Source organism: Pleurodeles waltl, chromosome 9 (assembly GCF_031143425.1).
Source record: "Pleurodeles waltl isolate 20211129_DDA chromosome 9, aPleWal1.hap1.20221129, whole genome shotgun sequence".
NCBI lineage: Eukaryota > Metazoa > Chordata > Amphibia > Caudata > Salamandridae > Pleurodeles > Pleurodeles waltl.
The window spans coordinates 212,185,910-212,210,839 of NC_090448.1; the positions used below are offsets into that span (position 1 = coordinate 212,185,910).

The following is a 24,930-nucleotide window of genomic DNA, read 5'->3' on the forward strand; positions in this document are numbered from 1 at the left end:
TGGAGTCGTCCCGTGTGGTTTTGTTGGGGCCGAAGATGATGATTTCAGTTTTGTTTGAGTTGAGCTTGAGGTGGTTAGTGGTCATCCAGTTGGCGGTGTCGAGGAGAGCAGCGTGTACGTTGGTTTTGGCGGTGGTGGGGTTGCGGGTGAGGGAGAGGATGAGTTGGGTGTCATCTTCATAGGAGAGGATATTGATTCCGTGTGCTCGGAGGATGTTGGCTAGGGGAACATGTAGATGTTGAAGAGTGTGGGGCTGAGGGAGGACCCTTGGGGTAGGTGATCTTGGTAGTGTTAGAGTGGAAGGCGGACTCTCTGGGTCCGGTTGGTGAGGAAGGAGGTGAGCCAGTCTAAGGCTTTGTGGCGAATTCCTATGTTGTGGAGGAGTGTGCGGAGTGTGTGTTGGCAGACGGTGTCAAAGGCTGCGAAGAGGTCTAGGAGAATGAATGCAACGGCTCGCCTTTGTCGACTTTGGTCCTGATGTCGTCAGTGCATGTGACGAGGGCGGTTTCCGTGTTGTGGTCCTTGCGGAACCCGGATTGTGAGGGGTCAAGAGTGTTGTTTGCTTTGAGGAAGTGGGATAGGCGGGCGTTGACTAATTTCTCTGCAACCTTGGCGAGGAAAGGGAGGAGGGAGATGGGGCAGTAGTTGGAGAGGATCTCCGGGTCAGCTTTTTTTTTTTTTTAGGAGAGCAGTGATTTCCGCATGCTTCCAGAGGTCTGGGTAGGTGGCGGAGTCGAAAGAGGAGTTGATTATGTTGTATAGTATGGGGGCGATGGTTGGGCTGGCTTTGTTGTAGATGCGATGTGGGCAGGGGTACGTCGGGGGAACCGGAGTGGATGGAGTTCATGGTTTTTTCGGTTTCTTCGTGTGTGGTGGGGGTCCAGATTGAGAGTGTGGTGGGGGGTCATGAGTGGGGGTTGGGTGAGTGAGGGGTGTGTGTGGATGTCCAGAATTTTGTGGAGGAAGTGGTTGGAAAGGGTGTCACATAGGGGCTGTGTGTGTGCAGGGTCTATGTTGCTGGCTTTGGGTTTGACAAGTTCATTGATGATGGTGAAGAGTTCTTTGCTGAGAGTTGTTGTCTAGGCGTGTCTTGTAGTGATCTGTTTTGGCAGTGCGTGTGAGTTGGTGATGGGTGCGAATGGTGGTTTTGAGGGTGGAGAAGTTGGTTGTGGAAGGTTCTAGTCGCCTTATTTTCTCAGCTTGGCGGCATTTGCGCTTGGAGTCTTGGAGTTCAGGGGTGAACCATGGGGCGTTCTTGATGTTGCAGGTGGCGATGTGTTTTCTGAGGGGGGCTAGTGTGTCTGAGCAGTTAGTGATCCATTTGGAGAGGTTGTGTGCTCCTGTGTTGGGGTCGTTGGCGTGGGGGTGGGTTATGGGCCAGTTGGGAGTTTAGTCGTTCTGTGGGGATCTTGTCCCACATGCGGTAGTGTGTGGTGTGTTGATGGTAGTGTGTGGGGGTTTTGGTGAAGGAGAAGTGGACGCAGTGGTGGTCAGTCCAGAGGAGTTCGGTGGCGTGGGTGTAGGCTATGTGTTGGCTTGCGGTGAAAATTGCGTCGAGCGTGTGTCCTGCTGAGTGGGTGGGTGCGGTGACCAGTTGTTTGAGTCTGAGGTTGGTGAGGTTGGCCATAAGTTTGTCAGATTTTCTGCAGTAATACCACAGTTCGGTAGGTCTGTTAATGCAGCCAGTATTGTGTTTTGACCATGCCCACAGCATAAAATGATGCATAACATCTGAAAGTTGTGTTGTTTCGGATTATAATAGTGTACATGTAGCACCAGTTGTTGCTAATGGTGACAAGCATGAGCTAACTGTGCTGCAATGTGATGTTACTACATTTTCCGACGCACCAATACCACTGTGTTACATGCACTGAAATCTGCTTTTACCACTCACCTAATAAGACTTTTTCCACTGCTTGGCCTATTCTACTTTCCTGTTTATGGGTACATTTACTATACGACTGAAAAGGCTCAATCGTTTTTCCACATTGCCATATTGTATGGTATACACGAACGCATAAATGAAAATGCAATCTATTCAGGCTGTAGTTTGTCTTACTTCGCATGAAGAAATGTTCCACAGGCAAAAAAGGGTTTTAGAATGCTCCTGCCACCCTCCTTGATTAGCAGTGCTGCAGTCATGAATTAGCAATGTCATTAGCATCCTGGTATCATGGCATGTCTGACGGTTACAGTTTATGCTGTGATTTGAGACAGTGTTGGAATCAGATGTGATCATTTTGATGAAGCTTGATTGCGTGACGTGCAGGTCTCTGTCCTGCAGCGTGTTGGCATGCAAACACATAGAAGTTATGACTAGAGATGCAATGGAAAGGGTTGTAGAGTTTTCTTAAACCCCTGAGTTTCAAGTGGATAGGGGATCAGGTAAAGAGTTAAAAATTAAAAACACTACCTTCCTGAAGTCTTAGTACATTCTTGGAAAGCAGGAAGCTGCTGCTGAGGAACTTAACAGATCCATGTGAAGCCCTAGTTTAGAAGGAAGGTCATCGTAGGTTTGTAGAGCTTTCTTTGAAGGAGCACAACCCACGTCCGAAGCAGGAGATAATTACGCAGATTCAGACGAGCTGTTATGCTGTACTCTGGCTACCAGTGATGTGCCATTTCAGTGCTTTTCATTTACTGTATGTGATATTGAGAAATAAATGATCTCTAGTGCCCAAACAGTTCACAAATGTACGACTATAGCTTGTCGTGTTGGCTGTGTACAAAGCAAACAGGTGGGAGATAATATCAACTTTCAGCATTCAGATTTCCGTAGAGCGTATGATGTATGATTTCCATGTCTGGCGAGGCATCTTCAATGATGAACACTGTGCCCTTGTAAGAAAAAACACTTATTCCTGGTTTAGTTTACCTAATAAATTAATTGGGCTTCTGAGGTTGTGGTGATTAAAGGATATTAAAGGATTCAGTGAACAAACAAACAGTGCAAACCATTAGACATGGCAACCTTTCCATAGCTGGATTAAAGGAGTTTCTTAGAAATGCTCAGTTGTGTACATATTTAAAACACTTTCATGGCCTTTAAGACATTTCTTTCAAAGGAAAACATCACAGGCAGTATGGATATGATCAGGACTTGTAGGTCTTTCCACCAAACCGGTTGTCATAAGGTTTCTCAGTCTGTTCACTGCAATTTATATGTATCATCTTCAGTCGTTTATCAGAATCAATGTTTTCAATAAAGAGTCCACAGAGCTTATGTCAAAGGCTGTGATGTATTTCCCCAAAATGGTCACACAGCCGAAGGGGTCAGAGAGAAGTGCGATCATTGCAGATCACTTATCTAGCAATCAAAACTTCCTCAAAATGCTAATCACCGTCTTCGTTCTCAGGTCTTCATAACTGGGAAAGAGTAAGACAAATGTTGAACATTTTCTTTTTAATTTTTACAACAGCAGTGCTTAAGGCGTTTAACCTGTTTGCTGTGTTATAATGGAAGCCCACAGAGAAAGACTGGCAGAATGTGCCATAGCAAATATAAGTCTTTCTTTGGATTTGATACAGAACTAATGTATGAGTTGCTGAAGGACCTTCTTTGTAGTACAGTATCAGCCCCTGTGATAATATTCTTAAGCTTTTACAGTTTTAACAGACTTTTCTGTCTTACAGGTCTTAGAACAATGGTGCCAAAAGAATTCAGTGTAAGACATGAGTGTATTCTCTAGGCCTTTGATTATCTGACACACTCCCATAACGACAGTTCTTCACAGCATTGCTGATATTGATGTAATATTTTAGGGTATTTTTATGTGCTCCTGCCATGCCACACTCACCTAACGGCTAGTATTTGCCACTGGCTCTTCGAGGGCATAATTCGATGCCAAAGTCACAACTCTTTCTCCTACTGCTATATACCCTGTGTCGCGTTTTCCTGATACAGTTAAAAGATCTCCTGTAGGAACAACATTTTTCAAAATGTACAATTTAGTTTGCTCAGATGGCTTCACTTTAGCTCTTAATATTGTATCCACTTATGAAGTTATTCAGTTGTCACACTTCTTGGTGAAGCTTGTAGTCACATTCATTGCTTACATTGCTTTGTTGGCTATACGTTATGTATGTGGGGACCAGGTGACCTCCTACTTCTCCGGGGAGAACACGCCGAGGGTAGGTTTCCCGAATCGAGGACGCCTATTTAAAATAATAGGCTGGACCGTGCTACTTCCCAAGGGGCCCCCCACACGAAGAGGGCGGGGCGACCCGTTTTTTGTTCGAGACTTTTGACGGGACAGTTTACTCAAAATGTAAGTGACTGATACCTAATTTTTCTCACATACATAATAGGTTAGTGAGTTCATCTATATATAGCCAGGAGAAGTCTAATTTGATATAGGTCCTGATGAAGCGTTAGAGGATCTTTAATGACCACATTTACGCGAAACATGTTGACCAGACCCTAGGGGTCAGGTGACAATTTCCCAGTACTCCAGGCTTTTTTAAGTGGTTGAGCATTATTCTCATTGTCGACTTAACTATGTTTTTAATCTTGATCGTGACCCCTTTATATTGCCAGTAAACAGACCAGTTGAGGGGTCCCTAATCAATCTTAATATTTTCTCTACTCTCCTGCCATATTGAGTGCCTGACCTTCTTGATTCAACGGCAGCCACCATACATAAAAAGATCTCCGGCAAAGAGCCCCCGAAAGGGGAGCCCGTCAGACATTGCACCTGCCGGTCTGACGAGGAGCTTCCCGATGATGAAGCATGACACCCTTTGGGTGTGTGAGGGCTCTAGCTTCTAAACTTTAATTGTTCACCCCAGAGTTAGGAACAGTGTACTTTTTGTATTGATTTATCATATTGGGAGTACGTACACTGGACTTATAATTCTCCCGATCCCTCCTTTTTGTTGAGACCTCCTACTTTGCCAGAATGGTACGCAGAGGGAAGATGTTAACCATTTCCAGATGTTCTACATCCAGTTTGATCCTGACCCCATAGTGTGTTTGCTTATTTGTTACACGGGTTGCACCTTTAAACTAACAACCAGCTGATTTTAATCACAGTTGATGCTCACTGGGTATCATGATAACAGCCAGAAAAAAAACATCAGTCTCCATCCTTTTGATCTTTGGTCAAGTTTTTTGCCTCTATACTAGGTAAAAGAACAGAAAAATCCAGATATAGCACTAACAAAGGCATTTTGTTAAATGTGGTTTATTTTTACATGATGCAGAAGAACACAAACTGTTCATTTGTAAGAATCAGTTCCAGAAGCCGCCTTGCACTGATTTCAAGCAACTAATAAACTAGACCCCCGGGACTGTAGCTTATCCAGCATCACTGAGGAGAAGAATCTGCCAGCAGTGTCAATTAGGTTTATCAGCCTATTAGGCTTCACATTGGTAGCTAGTCCACTTTAATAAACATGAACTATTGCACTCAAGGATTATTAAACTATGAATGCTTGCCAGGTGTTCTGCAAAGAGCTTTTGACCACAATGAGTATCCACCAATACTACAGTGGCTCAACAAGCAGTCACCACATTTGGTCGTGTTACTTTTGCATTGGACATTTTCTTAAATGCAGTTTTTACATTATCTTCTGTGAAGAAACACTCACAGGAACAATTGACGTTATTATTATTTGCTTAATATTTTTGTGTTCGTGGCTCATCTATGAATTGTTGCCAGTGCCCAGTCTCAAATCTTGTCTTGATAGAATGTTGCATGTTACCATCATTGAAAGCCTCTTAAAAAAAGATGCACGTTTTTTGTAATTATTACCTTTGAATACTGATCGGATGTCCTCGTCCCCAGAGGTACATAATACAATATTTTTGTGAATTATTTTCAGGGGCAACACTCTGAGCTCCTAAACAGTCCATGTTTTGCCTTTATCATCATTATGTATGTTTTGCTTAATTTTCTGATGTTTTAATGTTCAGTGGAGTTCATATATCAAAAAAACAGAAGATCATCTTTCACCCCTGAGCATGCAGCGACAAAGCAATAATCAGTACCAAGATTTATGCCTCTGTTCTTTTACACCTCCCCTTACTCCTTTCTTCACTAGATCGGTTCAATTATAGTTTAAAATGGCCATATTAACAAAACCACATCCCTTCATCACAGCCATAATGGGTTCTCTTATCCTTACCTTGGCACGTTCCTCCCAGATCCAATTTACCCTTTAGCAAATTCTCACTGCATTTCATAGTTTCCTATAGGACTGCCTCGTCCTCTTTCCCATCATTAATATCGCCTTTCAGTTCATCAGTAGAGGATAACTATAATTTCCTAGGTTGCATTTGGTAGCAGTGTCATCACACATGTCAAGGACTGCAAGGACCTCAAAGATGTAATAGGTGGATATAGCTTTAGCCTCATTTTGCAGATAGATCCTGGCCTAGACTAACATATCTTTTACGCAACAGCTTTCCACCTGTTTTTTTTGTGTTGAGTAGAAGGTATAGCAGAACGTCATTTGCTTCACATAATGCTTCAGTTTCTCAACCCAGGCTTCTAGTTTAGCATTAAGGTCATTGCTATATATTGGAGTGATGGACGTGCCCTGTGATGAAAGTATGTGGGACATTTTTGTGATTTTCTATATAAATAATTTGAACACCTTTGCTTTCCCTGGTTCCGCGTACACATTTATAGGTCTCGGCAGTGCGCCTCTTTTAGTTTAACATACACCATCTGATTAGAATCAGATCCTGGTTCATGGATCATAACTAATCTACAGAAGTCAGTTCCCAGTAAACACTGTAACCCTCAGAATACCTTTAGTACAATGGTTCATTTTTTTTCTTTCCCAGGGATTATTTGACAAAATCGTCTCCAAATGTATCACCTTAATGGATACTAAAACTTTGTACATCTTGTTCCCCAGTTTGCTTGGATAAATTGTCTATGTGCTAAGAGATTATTAGTGTTTCTTTCTAGAGGGTTATGTGGTGATCCACATGTCCTATTTCTTCTGGTTACATCAGTGTCCTTTCTGCTGTAGAGCTTCTAGCCACCGACAGTGTCCACGTTCAGCACGTCTATTCCAGTTCTTGATGCATCTAAATCTGGTGGTCTCCACCAAAGCCTCTAGAGGTAGCTGTAGAAATTTTACAAGAAATCACACTGGTGAGACCAGGGATAAAATGAATGAAAAAAAGATTTATATAAGGTAGGTTGTCCACAATTAAAGCAATGGTCATGTGCAAGGCATAATTATATTTATGATATTTTATAAATGAAAGTTATTGCAACCTCAAGGGATAGATGATAGAAATGGGTATTCATGGCTCCAGGTTTCTCTTTAGAGTTAGAGTATATTAACACTTGTTACCTATTACAGACCACATATTGATGAGGACAAATTGTTAAAAGACCCACTGTCAACATTTTCACAATAACCAAATCAGTGTATTTAAATGGTTATTTTGAAATGGCAATCGGTCCTATCATAGTTAGTGAAGCCATAATCCTAATGTTTTAAGGAAGGTTCCTACAGTCACAAAACCTAAAACAGCAAATGAAACATCTGATGAGAAAATATCAGTTGGCAAAGGCTGGAGAAATGAGTATCTAACTTAAAGCATACGCATGAAGGAGCGTTTCAGCGATTTTGTAAGTTTCAAATACATATACATCTTGTAAAGAGAACCACATCAATTGTAAATTCATCTAGTAGTTATGTTTTTGTTTTATAGATAAGCGTAAAAACTCTAAAATTTAGTGAAAGGTACTTGCTCAAAATAAATTTTCTCCATGGCTCAAAATCTTCTGTATCAAAACAATGGGCAATTATGTGGTTTTTCTCTGCTAATGCCAACATTCTCTTATGTAAGATAAAATAGATAGTGGTGGACAAGAAGTATATATGCTACTCCACAAATTGCGGAATACCTCTTACATGAAATAAGAAGTTAAGAGTAGAATCTGTCATTTAATGAGAGAACCACACACATTCAACAAGATAAATATTCATATTTATTTAGCGACCATTTAAACCAATTTGAAAATACCCACAAATGTGCTCTATCTAGGCCTTTGAATAAGTTATTGGATAACCATTCCGAGAAATGGAACAGAATGACAGTCACTGTAGAAGTCACTTTCACCCACGATCGGGTGCTAATCTAGAAAACACACCCCATCATCCTGGTTGGCACAAGTATTTAATCCGGAATCCCACCAACCCTCCTCCTTTCTTCCAATATCTCCAATCTCACCTACCAACTATGTCAACCCTCTTGAGTCAAATGAAAGGACTGAAAATGAAATGCGGATTCCGATTGCAAAATTCTCCCTTTTGACTGTAAACTTTTAGAACATGTACTTTTTGAATGCATAATAATTATGATTTAAACCGCTGGGACAAAATAAATGCGACCGAAGGTACATAATTACATTGAATTGATATCCGAATTTGTGGCAGTCAGCAAAAAAATGAAACCTTAGAAAATACTAATACCAGCCGTGCTCACAGTACTACAATTATGATTAAAAATTAAAACCTCTTTAGAATATGAAACAACAACTCAACAAAACTAAGCATTCGGAATAAAAAACAAGTACGAGTGGAGAAAAAGAACCAGCATTCTTTTCCCAGAATACATACATTGTCCTTCAGTTTGAAGTTAAAATCTCTAACAAGGCTGCAGGAGGATAGTGTAGGGATGTTAAAGTCTCTACACAATTTTTAATGATGCATAATATTGGAATGTTTTGAATGACCAGATCAAACTCATGTCCTGTTGGCAGTGAGAGAAAGTGTATCTTTCTGGAAAAAGGGTCTGAAATAAGAGTAAATTAATAGTCACTCTCTAGCAACAGATCCTTCATTCATCATATCCTCCACATATTCTGACGAACACTTAACTAAGCATTACTTTGAATGTACAGGAAAATACTAGGCCTGGGCTGAGTTCGCGGAGTTCTGCTGCGTGTGAACTCCCCGAAGTGCTGAAAAAACTCCACCGCTCTACGTGGAGTTCCTCGAGTGGCAGAGTTTGGGTACACTGATTTTCAGCACAGGAGAATCTACTGAGACTGACTCATCCAGTCATGGTTTTGTCCCTTCACCAATACCCTGCACCTTACTTCCCCTACTGTGTTTTAAAATAGGTGTTCAGTTCACAACAGAAAGGAGTATCTGCTCTTGGTTCAGACAACGTTAGGAGGTTTAGGCACAAATATATGGCAATCATAAGCCCATATCCTTAGGACAGTTTGATGTACATATTAGATTGCTGGCCTACTTACCTAGGTGCACATAAGTGGGCCTATTTCTAAGATGCACATTATGTCATTTTTCACACAGGGCTGTGGCATGCACAGCGAATTAGCAGCTTCTAAGGTTCTCCGGGCCTGCCACATGGTTTGTGGTTGATACAGTGCACGGCAAGGTATATAGCTCATGGAGTTCCTGTCCAAAGTCGCTGTGCTCGAGTGCATTAATTCCCTGCTCCTCTTTTAGCTTTCATCTGACCTCCAAGGACCAGTTCAAGGTGTGCAGGTTTTAATGGTCATGCAGAGGTTGGAATGCTGGCACCTGCATCCACAAGCATCTAGGCACTGCCACCTCAGAAGAGTGAAACACTTTGATATGGTTTAGACGTAATAATACGCACATCAAAAGGAATACATTAGGATGCAATTTTCAGTCCCTTGTGCACACTGTTTACTTCAGTGTTAGGGTAATCATCTCCATCCCTTGGTATGTGGTCAGGTCGCAGATTGGCATAATCATGACTGCGGGAGAACTTTCTTTTTTGTATGCTAAACCTGAAAGAACTGTATTTTTCGTCACAGTTGGTGCTGATCTGTCGTTTTCTCTTGCATTTAGGAGAGAAAATTCCTGCTCTTCTATAACTGTATATTTGTTCTTCAAAGCTTTCTGTGTTAGTCAGACTAGAGTGATTTAAAGTAAAGAGAGGCATCAAATAGTTCTAGTCTTAAAGGGAGAAGGTAGTTTCCTTCATCCCTTGTATCTCCTTGAAATGCAACCACTAGAAAGTAAGAAGGCTCCCTTTTTTGGTCTCCTGGAGTAGTTTGCCATCAGCATCATTAAAATGTTGCTTCTCATTTACGTGAACAGTGATGACTACGATAAGATGGATCAGTGCTTTTGAAAGGTCTCCTTGTAAACAAGGGGTGACCCATTCTATTGACTTTCACTCCAATGTGCCTCTTTCTGAGGTTGTGTTGATGAAACCCTTAAGTGATATAGTGCATGTTTTGACACTCCACTTTTCAGGGCAAGAAAGTGAAGGATGCACCCTGATGTCCAACCACTGATGCACCCATCACAATTTCATTCAAAATATTGATTTGGGTGTGAATATTAGATCCCACCCAAATCGGTAATCTGGGGGATGCCATATTACAGGTCGCGACTCTGGATAATTCTACAGTGTTAACTCTAGTGGAATTAGTCCACACACAGAGTCTGGAATTGGGCAATATCATTCCTAAATTAGTGCAGGAAGAACTGCTACCAGCGGTTCTTCCTCATTCGGTAGGGAATCATTAGGAGATTTTTTAATAATTCCCTGGTAACATTACAACTTGGAATTATGGATACTATTGTTGTAAGTTGATAATCAGTGTTAGATTACCATATCTGTAATGCCACCCCACTTGTTATGTAAGCTTTACTCTCTGTCTCTAACTGAGTTCTCACTGCTTCTTGCAGCCTCTAGATGTTTCTTAAATACTAGTTCTAAGATACGGTCCTTGTCATAAACAATCTATAAATCCTCCTGAAGGCTCTGAAATGTGACAATCCCCTAACTGAATGACCCTCCACAGTTTTTGTCTCACTTAACAATTGTGCTGGTACCCAGAAAATGTGATGATGAGGCTAGAAGGACTTGGGCTGTGTCCTTTCCAGGGTTTGTGGAGATCATCTGGTTGCTTTGAGGGATGACACTCCATTTGTCATTGTTTGAGTAGGAGGTAAAGGAGAGTGTAGCTGATACCTGAAACTGCTTTCAAAGATAAACACTGAGATGGGACATTGATAGAGATTTCACTTCTGCTATAAGAGTCTAGTTTCTAGGTCCAGGAGCTTTTGTAGAGAGCAGTGTAAGTATATTTTGAAGTAGTGGAGTTGGAATAGTAGCTGCTCTACTGTGGTGACTAATGAAGGGGATGTGCGGGATGACTAGAGATTTGACTTCTGATAAGAAGGTGCAGTTTTTTCAGTCAAGCAATTAGGTGCCTCATTAAGAGTTCGTGTCCACGGTGGTGGTTGGACGGCCGCAACCTTGGTGGTCCGACCTCCACATTACAATGCTGGCAGTTGGACCACCAGCACGCCGCCGCCACCACCAGGATCAGAGATGCCAACAGGTTGCTGGCGTTGCAAGTCTTGGTCTGCCACAGCAGTGCTGAGTTTGGGACTGCCTTGTTGATTATGACTTGCCCATCCATCGGCCTTTCCATGGTGGAGACCCCGCCATGGAAAGGCCGATAGAAAGTCAGGGACGGGTCCACAGTGGGAATTCTGCACTGCCCATGGTAGAAAGCGCACATTCCGAGGGTGCAGGGGGCATGTAAGGCCCCCTCGTTTAAGCACTGGTGTCATGAACTTAGAATGCTCAAGCAACAGCTGAACAACTGCTTGAGAAAGAGTCTGATTTTCACCAATTCAAGTGCTCACATGGAGGAGATACGTCAAATAAGAAAGACCTATAAAGTAAAATTATAGGCCTTGACACAGCACAGAGAGGAAAACATTGGGTGGATTTACATGAGGCATTAAAGCTAAATAACTCTAGTACATTTTTTAGACTGGTGCAGCAAAGGTCTAGTGGGGCCGCTCCGAAAGTTCAGCCTTCTATATCAGCCAGCAACTTGATGCAGTATGTTTTGAATCCCTATGGCTCACACCTGGCTAGTCAGCAGGAAGAGCATAGGGGAATAGGGACTGTGAATTGATTAAAAAGAATGTTTTACGATTACCAATATCCTCCTTACATCCTGCAGGCGCCTCTGGTCCTATCGAGCTGTCAGCCAAGTTTTTCAAAGTTGCTCAGGAAGTGTTGATACACCTTTTATGTCCATTATACAATCCATGTCTTAATAAAAAATGACGTTCCAGATACTTGGAGGGGTTCAATATTATCTCCAGTTAATGAAAAGGGCTCTCCTGATCAGCCAGCCAATTTTCGACTTATGGCTCTTCTTAATGTAGACAGGAAATGTCTACATCAAGACAAAAATACTTAATGCTGAACTTGAAAAATGGGCTACTACCAACTCACTCATCCCAAATACAAAAACAGGGGATAATTTGGTGAGCCTCTCCACATTGATCAAGGAAGCGAATCAAAAGTAAGCTCCAACTATGTATACCGCCTTTATCGATTATACGACCGCTTTGGATAAAGTGGACAGGGTAAGGTTGTGGCGAAAGCTTTATAATTGGGGTATTCCATCCTCACTATTACGAGCAATCATGAGCTTGTATGTTAAAACCTGGGTAAGAGTTAAGGTCTCGGAGAGCAGAGTGATGTAAAAGATCTGGACAGCTCAAGAGCTTCAACAGTGACGCATATTTGCCTCCTTGCTATTTAATTTATATTTGGCAGGCCTTAATAGTGCTCTGGCGGGAGTCAATGCTTCCTACCCAAGTTAGATGGTGTACATTTGCAATGTTTGTAGTACGCTGACAACACTATCCTCTTTGATCACATTGCAGTAGGCATGCGACGATTGCTGTGGGCCCTATCACATTATTGAAATGAAAATATAATTTCCATCATATCTCTAAGACTAAAATGATGGTTTTTGGGAGAAGGAAGGTCAGGAAAAATTGCTTTGTATTGGACCAGACCAAAATTGAGCTGGTTTCCAGCTTCAAATATTTAGTTGTTTATTTTAATTTGAGAGGTTCACACCATGCTCAACTTGAATCCATTAAAGGAATGGTGGTAGCTATGTACATCAGTTTTCACCAGTGAAACAAATGTCAGGACCAGATTTGACTGCAATTTGCAGAGTAATAGATGCAAAGCTTATTCAAACATTGGCATATGGCTCGATGATCTTTAAAAGTAGGCCTGGCTCCTGCCTATATAAGACACAGTGCCAATGCTACAGATGATTATTGCGGTTCCCGGGTGCATCCCCGTCCTCACAAATTTGATTAGAAGTCAGTTTAAGTAAGCAAACAATCATGATGGAAACTAGATTTCTAAATGATTACACGAAGCTTAAAGCAACCCCCCATGGCTCGTTGAGAACTTTGATCTGGTCAAGCATGCAGAATAGCAAGTTCTCATGGAAGGAATATGCCAAAATCTATTTCTGCTGCCGGAGTCAATTAAATTATTATCTTAAATCTTCCTCTAAGGCAACAAGCTAAGTTGCTAATAAAAAACACAAGGTTGACATCCACAGAGAAAGATAGACTGGGTCTGGCCACAAAGGCTCACGCCGATTTATTTAGCACTTTTTGTCAGTCTCCAGGTAGGGCACTTTATCTATCTAGCTCTGTGAAACTGGGTTGGAAAAAAAAGATCTAATCAGACGGAGGTGCGGAATTATGCCCTTAAAAGCCTACAAATATGGCCGCTTGAAGAGCTCAGAAGATTTGCACTGTAGATTATGCATGTATAAATTAGAATAATTATTACTGATTATAGTGTGCGGCGATTGAGAGCCTTTTGGTTGGTTCCCACGCTTCGAATGCTAGGGATTAGTAAGTGCCAGAGTGCAATCGTTGCATGTTTAAGTGGGGTTTACCTCCAATTATCTGTAAGATTTCTGAAATTTTTGAAGGAAGCAAGCAAAGTTTTGAATAGGACCACCGCACCTTGTCTAAGTCTTTAATTTTTATGCACTTCACACTTTTCCGATGTTTGCACCTTACTAACATCTCTGGGCATTGGTTGATTGTGTCTGGGAGCCTACTGGCTGTTTACTATGTTTGTATGATAGGGATTAGGAAATGTCAGAGTACAATTGTCGTATGCCTAAGTGGGCCATATCCTCAGTTATTTGTAACATTTTGGAAACTTTTGAAGGAAGAAGCCAAGAGCCCTTAATAGGATTTCTACGCATTGTCTAAGTATTTAACTCTTATGCACTCAGCACTTTTTAGACATTTGTATTTTTATAACATCTCAGGGTACTGGAAGAGCTCAGGAACACCCGACTCAACTGTGTTTGTGGTGTTCATTGTACAAAATTAAGTGTCAATACTTATTACAGTATGTCAATGAAGCGGTGAGGCACTGGAAAGATTGGGTGAAATTATAAGATGAAATCTTTTAGGATAAGTGTTTGATATCCAATGGTATTAAAAGATGTTTTATGTGTAATCAGGATGAGCAATGTTTTTAAGAAACAAATTATTTTTTATGGGTTGCTGGACAGCTTGATTGAGTCATCACATTGTGTTTTATATGTATTAAGGAACATAGAAATAATTAACAGGGGTATGTCTGAATCAACAAGGTTGCAAATGCTGAACTACCAGGGCTGTGACTGTATTTTATATTTTAGAAATAGTCATGGTTTTAAGTAAACAATAAACTTACTTACTGATTCACTAGGGATTCATCCAGAAAGTCTATCTCTTGATGTATATTGGAGCCACATGCGGAAAACTATTTCTCAGTGAGAAAATAACCGGACAAAGTATTAGCATATTTAGAGATCTCTGTGTTTCCCAATAGAGCAACGTTTTGGCAGGGGGCATTGTTCGTGTTGGATGTGACGGATGTGTACCAATAGCAAACTTTTCTTAATGCTTTGTTTGTTTTTACGATCCATTCAGGCGGATGTGCAGCAGCAGTCACCACCCCTCTTGACGTAGCTAAGACACGAATAATGCTGGCACAGGTAAGCAGTAGCAAAATACTGTAGTGACCTATTTCGGCACACATGACACCAAGAATCAATTACTAAGAGAATGGGACTGCCCAAATCATTTATGTGTTTACTTTTACTGTCAATAAAGAGAGGCATTTGAGTCCCTTCCTTCGGGAATTAACGCTTAGCATGACACTGTTTCATAACGTATCACTTTCAGTTACACATGTGAATGATTATTTACAGGCACATTTAATAGACTGGCTGTTTGCAGAACCAGTTGTCACAGGAGTGCTTCTCTGTGGAAACATTTAAGTATTTTTAAAACTGTCAACTCTTTGTGTTAATTTACATGCACCTAGCTTCTGAAATGTTAAAATCATAATGCTCAGTTTTAAAAATCAAGCGTTATTAAACATTCACAGCCATTATAAAAATTGAAAATGTAATTCTGTTCAGATTTAAAACCATATGTATGCATCTATGTATATGGTATTTCTGTAGCGCAAACCAAAAGGCAGGTGAGCTCTGTACGTGGTCAAAACAATATTAACCCCTTAGCTGCCAGGCCTTTTCCCCCTCCTGTGCCAGGCCTTTTTTTGGCTATTTGGGGCAGTTCGCGCTTAGGCCCTCATAACTTTTTGTCCACATAAGTTAGCCAAGCCAAATTTGCGTCCTTTTTGTCCAACATCATAGGGATTCTAGAGGTACCCAGACTTTGTGGGTTCCCCTGAAGGAGGCCAAGAAATTAGCCAAAATACAGTGAATTTTTTTTTTTTTTTTTTTAAATGGGAAAAGGGGGCTGCAGAAGAAGGCTTGCGTTTTTTCCCCTGAAAATGGCATCAACAAAGGGTGTGCGGTGCTAAAATCACCAGCTTCCCAGCTTTCAGGAACAGGCAGACTTGAATCAGAAAACCCAATTTTTCAACACAAATGTGGCATTTTACTGGGACATACCCCATTTTTACGATTTTTTGTGCTTTCAGGCTCCTTCCAGTCAGTGACAAAAATGGGCGTGAAACCAACGCTGGATCCCAGATACCGAAACATTTCTGAAAAGTAGACAAATTCTGAATTCAGCAAGGGGTAATTGGTGTAGATCCTACAAGGGTTTCCTACAGAAAATAACAACTGAAAAAAAAAAGAAAATTGAAATTGAGGAGAAAAAAACAGCAATTGTTCTCTACGTTTTGCTCTGTAACTTTTTCCTGCAATGTCAGATTTTTGAAAGCAATATACCGTTACGTCTGCTGCACTCTTCTGGTTGCGGATATATATAGGGCTGTAGGTTCATCAAGAACCCTAGGTACCCAGAGCCAATAAATGAGCTGCACCCTGCAGTGGGTTTTCATTCTATACCGGGTATACAGCAATTCATTTGCTGAAATATAAAGAGTGAAAAATAGCTATCAAGAAAACCTTTGTATTTCCAAAATGGGCACAAGATAAGGTGTTGAGGAGCAGTGGTTATTTGCACATCTCTGAATTCCAGGGTGCCCATACTAGCATGTGAATTACAGGGCATTTCTCAAATAGACGTCTTTTTTACACACTCTCTTATATTTGGAAGGAAAAAATGTAGAGAAAGACAAGGGGCAATAACACTTGTTTTGCTATTCTATGTTCCCCTAAGTCTCCCGATAAACATGATACCTCACTTGTGTGGGTAGGCCTAGTGCCCGCGACAGGAAATGCCACAAAACACAACGTGGACACATCACATTTTTTGACAGAAAACAGAGGTGTTTTTTGCAAAGTGCCTACCTGTAGATTTTGGCCTCTAGCTCAGCCGGCACCTAGGGAAACCTACAAACCTGTGCATTTCTGAAAACTAGAGACCTAGGGGAATCCAAGATGGGTTGACTTGTGGGGCTCTCACCAGGTTCTGTTACCCAGAATCCTTTGCAAACTTCAAAATTTGGCTAAAAAAAAAAAAAAATCCTCACATTTCGGTGACAGAAAGTTCTGGAATCTGAGAGGAGCCACAAATTTACTTCCACCCAGCATTCCCCCAAGTCTCCCGATAAAAATGATACCTCACTTGTGTGGGTATGCCTAGCGCCCGCGACAGGAAATGCCCCAAAACACAACTTGGACACATCACATTTTTTGACAGAAAACAGAGGTGTTTTTTGCAAAGTGCCTACCTGTAGATTTTGGCCTCGAGCTCAGCCGGCACCTAGGGAAACCTACAAACCTGTGCATTTCTGAAAACTAGAGACCTAGGGGAATCCAAGATGGGGTGACTTGTGGGGCTCTCACCAGGTTCTGTTACCCAGAATCCTTTGCAAACTTCAAAATTTGGCTAAAAAAAAAACACATTTTCCTCACATTTCGGTGACAGAAAGTTCTGGAATCTGAGAGGAGCCACAAATTTCCTTCCACCCAGCATTCCCCCAAGTCTCCCGATAAAAATGATACTTCACTTGTGTGGGTATGCCTAGCGCCCGCGACAGGAAATGCCCCAAAACACAACGTGGACACATCACATTTTTTTACAGAAAACAGAGGTGTTTTTTGCAAAGTGCCTACCTGTAGATTTTGGCCTCTAGCTCAGCCGGCACCTAGGGAAACCTACCAAACCTGTGCATTTTTGAAAACTAGAGACCTAGGGGAATCCAAGATGGGGTGACTTGTGGGGCTCTCACCGGGTTCTGTTACCCAGAATCCTTTGCAAACCTCAAAATTTGGCTAACAAAACACGTTTTCCTCACATTTTGGTGACAGAAAGTTCTGGAATCTGAGAGGAGCCACAAATTTCCTTCCACCCAGCGTTTCCCCAAGTCTCCAGATAAAAATGATACCTCACTTGTGTGGGTAGGCCTAGCGCCCACGAAATGAAATGGCCCAAAACACAACGTGGACACATCACATTTTTTCACAGAAAACAGAGGTGTTTTTTACAAAGTGCCTACCTGTGGATTTTGGCCTATAGCTCAGCCGGCCCCAGGGGGGGCAGAAATGGCCTAAAATAAATTTGTCCCCCCAAGCTCCCCGGGAAGCAACCCTTGCCTACAGGGTCGCTCCACTTGCGTGACATTGGCACAAAAAAAATGGCCAGATCTGCCCCCAAGGGGGGCAGAAATGGTCTAAATACAATTTATTGCCTTGCCTAATGGGTCGCTCCCCATTTCTAAAAAAAACAAACAAACAAAAAAAAAAATGTGCCCTGGCGTCTAGAGGTTTCTGCCTCCCCTGGGGCAGATCTGCCTAATAACAATAGGCCGATCTGCCCCCAGGGGGGGCAGAAATGGCCTAAAATAAATTTGTCGTTCCCCCCTACCCCCTCCGGAGCGACCCTTGCCTACGGGGTCGCACCCCCTGCGTGACATTGGCGCAAATAAAAATCCCCGGTGCCTAGTGGTTTCTGCCCCTCCTTGGGGGCAAATTGACCTCAGATCGGCCGATCTGCCCCCAAGGGGGGCACAAATGGTCTAAATACAATTTGCCCCCCAGGGGAGCGACATTTGCCTAATGGGTCGCTCCCCATCTCTAAAAAAGCAAACAAAAAAAAACACCCCATTTTTTTTTGCCCTGGCGCCTAGAGGTTTCTGCCCCCCCCGGGGCAGATCGGCCTAATAACAATAGGCTGATCTGCCCCCGGGGGGGCAGCAATGGCCTAAAATAAATTTACCCCCCCAACCCCCACCCGGGAGCGACCCTTGTCTACGGGGTCGCTCCCCTTGCGCGACATTGGCACAAAAAAAAGATCCACAGTGCCTAGTGGTTTCTGCCCCCTTTGGGGGTAGATTGGGGTAGCAAAAAGCAGCCGATAGAAATGGCCTAAATACAATTTTCCACTCCAGCATCTGTAAAAAATAAAATAAAAAAAAAGTCCCCGGTGCCTAGTGGTTTCTGCCCCCCTTGGGGGCAGATCGGCCTAATTAAAATAGGCTGATCTGCCACCCAGGGGGGGCAGAAATGGCCTATAATAAATGTTCCCCCCAGGGGAGCGACCCTTGCCTAAGGGGTCGCTCCCCTTGAGTGAAATTCCCGTAAAAAAAAAAAAAAAAACTCCCTGGTGTCTAGTGGTTTCTGTCCCTCTTGGGGGCAGATTGGCCTCATAAAAATAGGCCAATCTGCCCCCAAGGGGGGCAGAAATGGCCTAAATTTAATTTGCCCCCTAGGGGAGCGACCCTTGCCTAAGGGGTCGCTCCCCACCTCTTAAAAAAACTAAAAAAAAAAAATTTTTTAAAAATGATCCCTGGTGCCTAGAGGTTTCTGCCCCCCCGGGGGCAGATCAGCCTAATAATGCCTGAATAATGCAGAAAATGCCTTAAAAAAAATGCCCCCCCTCGGAACGACCCTTGCCCAAGGGGTCGCTCCCTTATGCCAATTTCAAAAAGATAAATAAATCCCTGGTGTCTAGTGGGCGTTTCAAAAGCCGGATTGCTTTGCAATCCAGCTTTTGAAACGCTCAGAGAGACTTCCTTCCCTTTGAAGCCTCTCCAGGCCTTCTCCACGTGATTGAAAGAGAAATGCTTTGCATTTCTCTTTTGATCGTGCTGGAAGCTGGGCTTCCAGCGCGATGGAGGAGGCCCCTCTGTGATTGTCAGCGCGCGATGCGTGCTGACGTCACGGGGGGGTCGGGGTGGAAGGGGAAGGGATTGCCCAACCATCCACAACTGGGGTGTGTGGGTGGGAAGCACATGGGGGGAGCTCTGCTTTTCTGATGTGTTGGTATGTAGCTGGGCTTTTAACCACACCCATCGCACACCCATTACTATCACGCATTCATGGGCTTGCCCTTCAAGAGTCCTTTATTTTTGTTAATTAAATTCTTTACGTTTGTCCCTTCTTCAGGTGGTTTAGTTACCGCCTTGGACATAACCCTTGTTAGATAGCTAATTGCACTTTTGCCAAAACGTTTGACTGTCAGTGAACTTCTTTTTCCTTTTGTGTGCTGCTTCATACTGATGCATGGTGCTTTGAATCGGTTCGCTTATGTGAAACTGTATTACTTTTCATTTTCAATTCATGTGGCAAGAAAGGTCGGGTTAGGAGTTTACAATGGTAATAGCTCTAACTCTCGCAAATGCGAGACCCATTGCATTGCAAATGCTTGTTTTTCTTTCTGACCCCTTTCAGTCTACCGTCTGATGGTGTCTTAGCTGCATGGGTGCCGAGATAGTAAAGAACTGCAACCAGATAAATTGTTAATTTCTGCACTGCCACAGGGTTGTAAAGCAGTGATGTCAGGCAAACAAAGCGGCTTAATGGAATTCGTAATTTAGCTCTATTGCTTTATGGACAGAGTAAAACTTCTGCTTAACTATGCAGTTTATATGTGGATTAAGGTATCTGAAAGGACATGAGAAGGGAGGATAGCTATTGATTAAGGTACAGATTAATCGATCTCTAATCCTGGCTTTCCCACTTATGGGGAGTGGACTGTGGTCGAATACCCTGTTCCTTAGTCCACAAGAGTTAAGGGTCTGCTTTACCGATGTGTGGTGATAAAAAATCTTCCAATTTGTGGAGGAAATCATAAATCCAGTGGAGTATTGACATGTGGAATTAGCTTTCACATTTTATTCGTATGAAATGAAATCCTGATGATAGATTTCAATTAAATCTCCACTGCAAATCGGAAAATTATCCATTACTATTTAATTATAAATAGGTAGTTTGATGTAGATAACTGTTCCCGACAAAGAAAGATTCCATTATCCCACAATTTGATGTGCTTAGCAATCACAATACCTGGCTGCTTGGAGGGAGTTTTGTGGGTATGCACTAAAAATATGAGGGACAAGCTGGCACCCAACAAACGTTAGAAAAAGCAGTCTGAACTAGAATAAAAAATTAAGATCCTCACAAATCACAAACATACAGGTCAAACTTGAGGGCCAAATAACAATTTATTGTTTTCTTTAGACAGGCTAAATACTCCTGCTTTGAATAACAAAAAAATGAAAGGTGAACATTCTTTTAGGTTACTAGCTTGCTACCCATTAGAAAAGACAGAATAAGGTAGTATTTAATTCCTAAGGGATGAGCATGTGCCATCAAACAGAAATTCAGCTAACATTAATGATGTGTTTACTCACTACTACGAGATCTGCAAGGTTTGCAATCTATTCCGGCAGTAGTTCAGGAAAGCACTTTACTGGATCACGTCAACCTCTAGGGCAGAGGTCTTCAAACTGGGGGGGGGGCGGGCTCCACTAGGGAGGCCTCAAGTGGTCCCGGGGGGGTGCCAGACTCTGGCCAAAAGAAGCATTATACAGGTAACAGGCCTTTGTTTAAAGCAAAAACAGTTATTGCATTTTTAAAAAGGTAACCGTACTTAACTGCAATGTTTAAATAGGTCTAGATGTATTTAAAAATGGCCTTCTTTATAAAATAATTTTGAAAAATTCTGAAGGGGGACCCAATGATTTTTATTTTTCAACTGGGGGGGCGTGGCATTAAAAAGTTTGAAGACCACTGCTTTAGGGTATGTTAGTGAGCAAACCTCAGGGTATGTTTCATTTCCATTGTGGGACTTACTGAATTGCAAATTCAAAACACCCTTCCTGTTACATGAAGTTGTTGGAGAAGCAGTGTAAAACGGGTCACTATTAATATAGCTAAACATGTCTTCACGTGTGCGTATCGCACCATCTACATCATCTTATGTCCCTCTTGTCTCTCACTTTGTGTTTTCATCACATTCCTCGTATATCATTATATAGAATGTAATATTATTCAGACACTAAATGTGAGTGTCCTATGGAAACACAGGAACATAACAAGCAAACATCAGCTTACTGTATGGCTCCTGATATAGAAAATGTGGATGTCTTTCCTAAACCTGTGAAGTGGGTTGATCCTAATAACAAGTACCTATATAATGCTGCTTCTTCCCTGAGGGAGCCGAGGCCAATGCTGTTGCAGTTTCCCCCAGGCTGACCAACAGAAACGTTGTAATATGACGTTTCTGCCAGTCAGCCAGGTGGAAACATCATAATACGACAGTGGTGAGGCTGCCGCCTTGCCGTCCTCCTCACCACCGCCATATTGGAGTTTTAGAGGTTCAACTGCCCAACTTGTAATCAGGCCCTTAGTCATGTCATCAAGAGATGTTTTTTCCTGCTGTACTGGTGAGGTATTTTGCCAAAATAATGTTTAAAAAATATTGTGAGACATAAATATTGTGATGTCAAAAGTATTGTGGGACCACAGTATAGAAGGTAAGAATAATGGTTAAGTATTTTATATCATTTAATAATATAGAAGGTAGGAGTATTGTTTAATTATTTAGATATGTTTTATTAGTTTTGTTTTACAAGTTATTTTAATATCAAGTATGCTTATTTATTTTTAGTGTGTTTTTTTTTGTTTAGTTTGTAATATAGTTTACGTTTTTTTTAAACTTAATCTTATACAGTTTTTCTGGGTTGTTTGGTTTGTCCAGGACTAGGGTCGGAACTATTACAAGTATTTTTTTAAATACATTATACATTTTAAATCATTTTTAATTTGTTAATTTGATAATTGTTATGTGAATTGTTTTTAGTTAATTCATAGATAATTAAAAAAAAATATGGTAATGTATTTTTATTTGTTAATTGTTAATTGTTAATTGATTAATTCGATTATTTAGTGTCAATTTTGATATAAAATAATTGTATTATGTTTAAGGTTTTGTGTATAATTTTGTTTAGTTTATTATATTTTTTTAAATAATGTGTATTGTTATGTTTTCTGTTATCAATTGAATTGGGCTTTGGATTTTTGGGTAATCTATTTTTGTACATTTTCAATTGATACGTTTTTTATATGACTTTATGTATAATTGTATATGCTAGTTTTGTTTTCTTAGTTTGTAACAATAGTAGCTCTCAAAACTCCAACACTTACCCTACTGTTGCTCATGTCGGGTGGGAATGTTAAATCTGACTCCTTCAAAGTTCAACACTTTCATTACTGTTGCTCATGTTGGAGTAAATAGTAAATTTGATCCCTCTAAAGTCCAACACTTTCCCATCTGTTGCTTATGTTGCGTCTAATTTTTTGTTTGAGTTTTTTTTTATTGTTTTATTATTTTATATATATATTGTTTCAATTGTAAAAGTTAGTTTAAAGTAAATTGGTTTCATTTTTTTTGTAGTAATATTTTTATTTTAATGTTATTGTATGAATTGTTTTAATTTGTCTTATTCAGTGTGTAATTATAGTTAACATTTTATATTTATTATATTTTTTGATTTTTTATTATATTATCATATTTATTGCAGATATTTTACATTATATTTTTTATTTTATTTTTTTAAGTCAGACTTTTTATTTATTTTTACATTATAAGTATTTTTTTTAATGTAAAATTCTTAATCTTAATGTATGTTTTAAACTTAATATGGTGCATAATTGTTAAAATTCACTCTACTTACATATTTTATCACAATAATGTAGACTTCTATACTTGTGCTGTCAATATTTTACTTTTACAGACATAAAATATAAACGTGATATTTTTGTCCTCAATATTTTTGGTGATATTTTTGTGACCTACATTTGCCATGCAACTACAGGAGTTACCAAACTATGTATTGGTCTCCCTTGGTGTGTCTTTTTATAACTTGAGCACATTGCATCAAACCTAATTTTTCTTATCTCGTATAAAGGACAGCATGCTTTGCATTAATTTTCCAAAACCTGAGTTCCTCACTCTAGGTTCTTCCAGGTCATTTACTATGTAACAAGACTCTTTCTTCTAAAGGTCACTTCCCAGTCATAACATTTTTGCATGAAAGAATCTCTAGTTCTTTCATTGGTTGTTTCAAATGTCTCTTTCACTTCTCAATTCTGTGGATGCTTTACTTAATTGTAATCAAAGTTTATCATGGAAAAGTTTCCTTTTAAGAAAATTTAATATACCTCTGTTTCTCGTTGCATTACATCTTGCCATGCAAGTGCAGGCGAGCATTTCTTTTATTTGCCCTTTTGCTTTTGCATCAAACTGCTTGCGCATGGATATTTTTGTGATTTCTATTGTCTCTTAACCAGCACTTCCTGCCTGGAATACTCTAATATTGGTAAATAGGTAGTTAATACTATCACATTTCAAATTCTAACGACATATGAATGTGTCACTATCTAATGTAAAGCCATCACCTGGTTGTCTACTTGTTATCAACCCATTGGAAACTGCTGTTCTGTGTTGTGTTGTTGTCACATTCTATAGCAGTTTTGGTAGAAGGGCAAACTGTTAAAAAAAAAAAAAAAAAAAAAAAATAGGATTTGCAAGCAACTCAGTAAACTTCTAAACTAAAAATCCACCTCTTTCAGATTAACTCCTTAACCACTAATGCTTTACCCTTCACATGGGTGAATTAGTTACATTTTGGTCCTCAGCACTTGCATACCTACAGGTGTAGGAATTCATACCGCTGCAGGCTCTATTTTCTTTATCTCAACCAACCGTGAATATCTAACCTGCCAGGGACAACAAATAACTGCTGCGCAAAGCCAAAGGCTGTGCACATAAAGTGTTGGCCACAAGGCCTACCTCTAGACTCATTGTGGGATACCCCCACTTAGGCAAGGTGATCAGGGTGTGCTTACCATGCATCCTTATTTAACCTTAATTTTTTGGGGAAACATTGTGAGTGTGCCCCATGTCCTTCAATGGTGACTGCAAGAGATAATGTACTCTAGCAACCAGACAGTCAGAGTGGTTGGGTAGGTGTCCTCCAGGTCTGTGTCCGAAAAGTGGACGATGAGAACAAAAGGTTCCTTCACCCAGTTGGACACTTAAATTGCATTTTTTAAATTTTTAGCCCATTGTCAGTCCTTGGAATTGCCCGTGGACTAAGATGGCTAAGATATAAACAAAAGTCCATGTGAATTCTCCTTAATGGATTTACATCAAACCAACAAAACCACGTTTACTGAGTAAAAGTATAGCTTCTTATGACGTTGTTTGTAAATTCATTCAGTAGTTTTGGCTGTTGGTGAGAGCAAAAGGCTCCAAAACCCTGCGATTGTAATATAGAACCATACTGTAAAGTATGAAGTAGTTAACTTGAAAAAACTGCTTTCTTCAAAGTGTAGCTAACAATGGGCACTGATTGGGATTAGAATGTTTAGGCTTTCGTTACCTTTCTTTGATATATTGTGAGTAAAACACTGCAATAGTGAGCATCAGTGGATTTAG

At 40.8% G+C, this 24,930-nt stretch overlaps 1 protein-coding gene across 2 annotated transcripts in view; it reads left to right on the top strand.

Moving 5' to 3' along the window:
* SLC25A26 (solute carrier family 25 member 26) overlaps positions 1–24,930 on the top strand; it is an 875,825-nt gene that overhangs the window by 716,331 nt on the left and 134,564 nt on the right. For both annotated transcript variants that reach the window (XM_069206568.1, XM_069206569.1), the window contains exon 8: positions 14,755–14,819. In XM_069206568.1, coding sequence (XP_069062669.1) covers positions 14,755–14,819 — 65 coding nt within the window. The remainder of the gene's footprint in view (positions 1–14,754; positions 14,820–24,930) is intronic.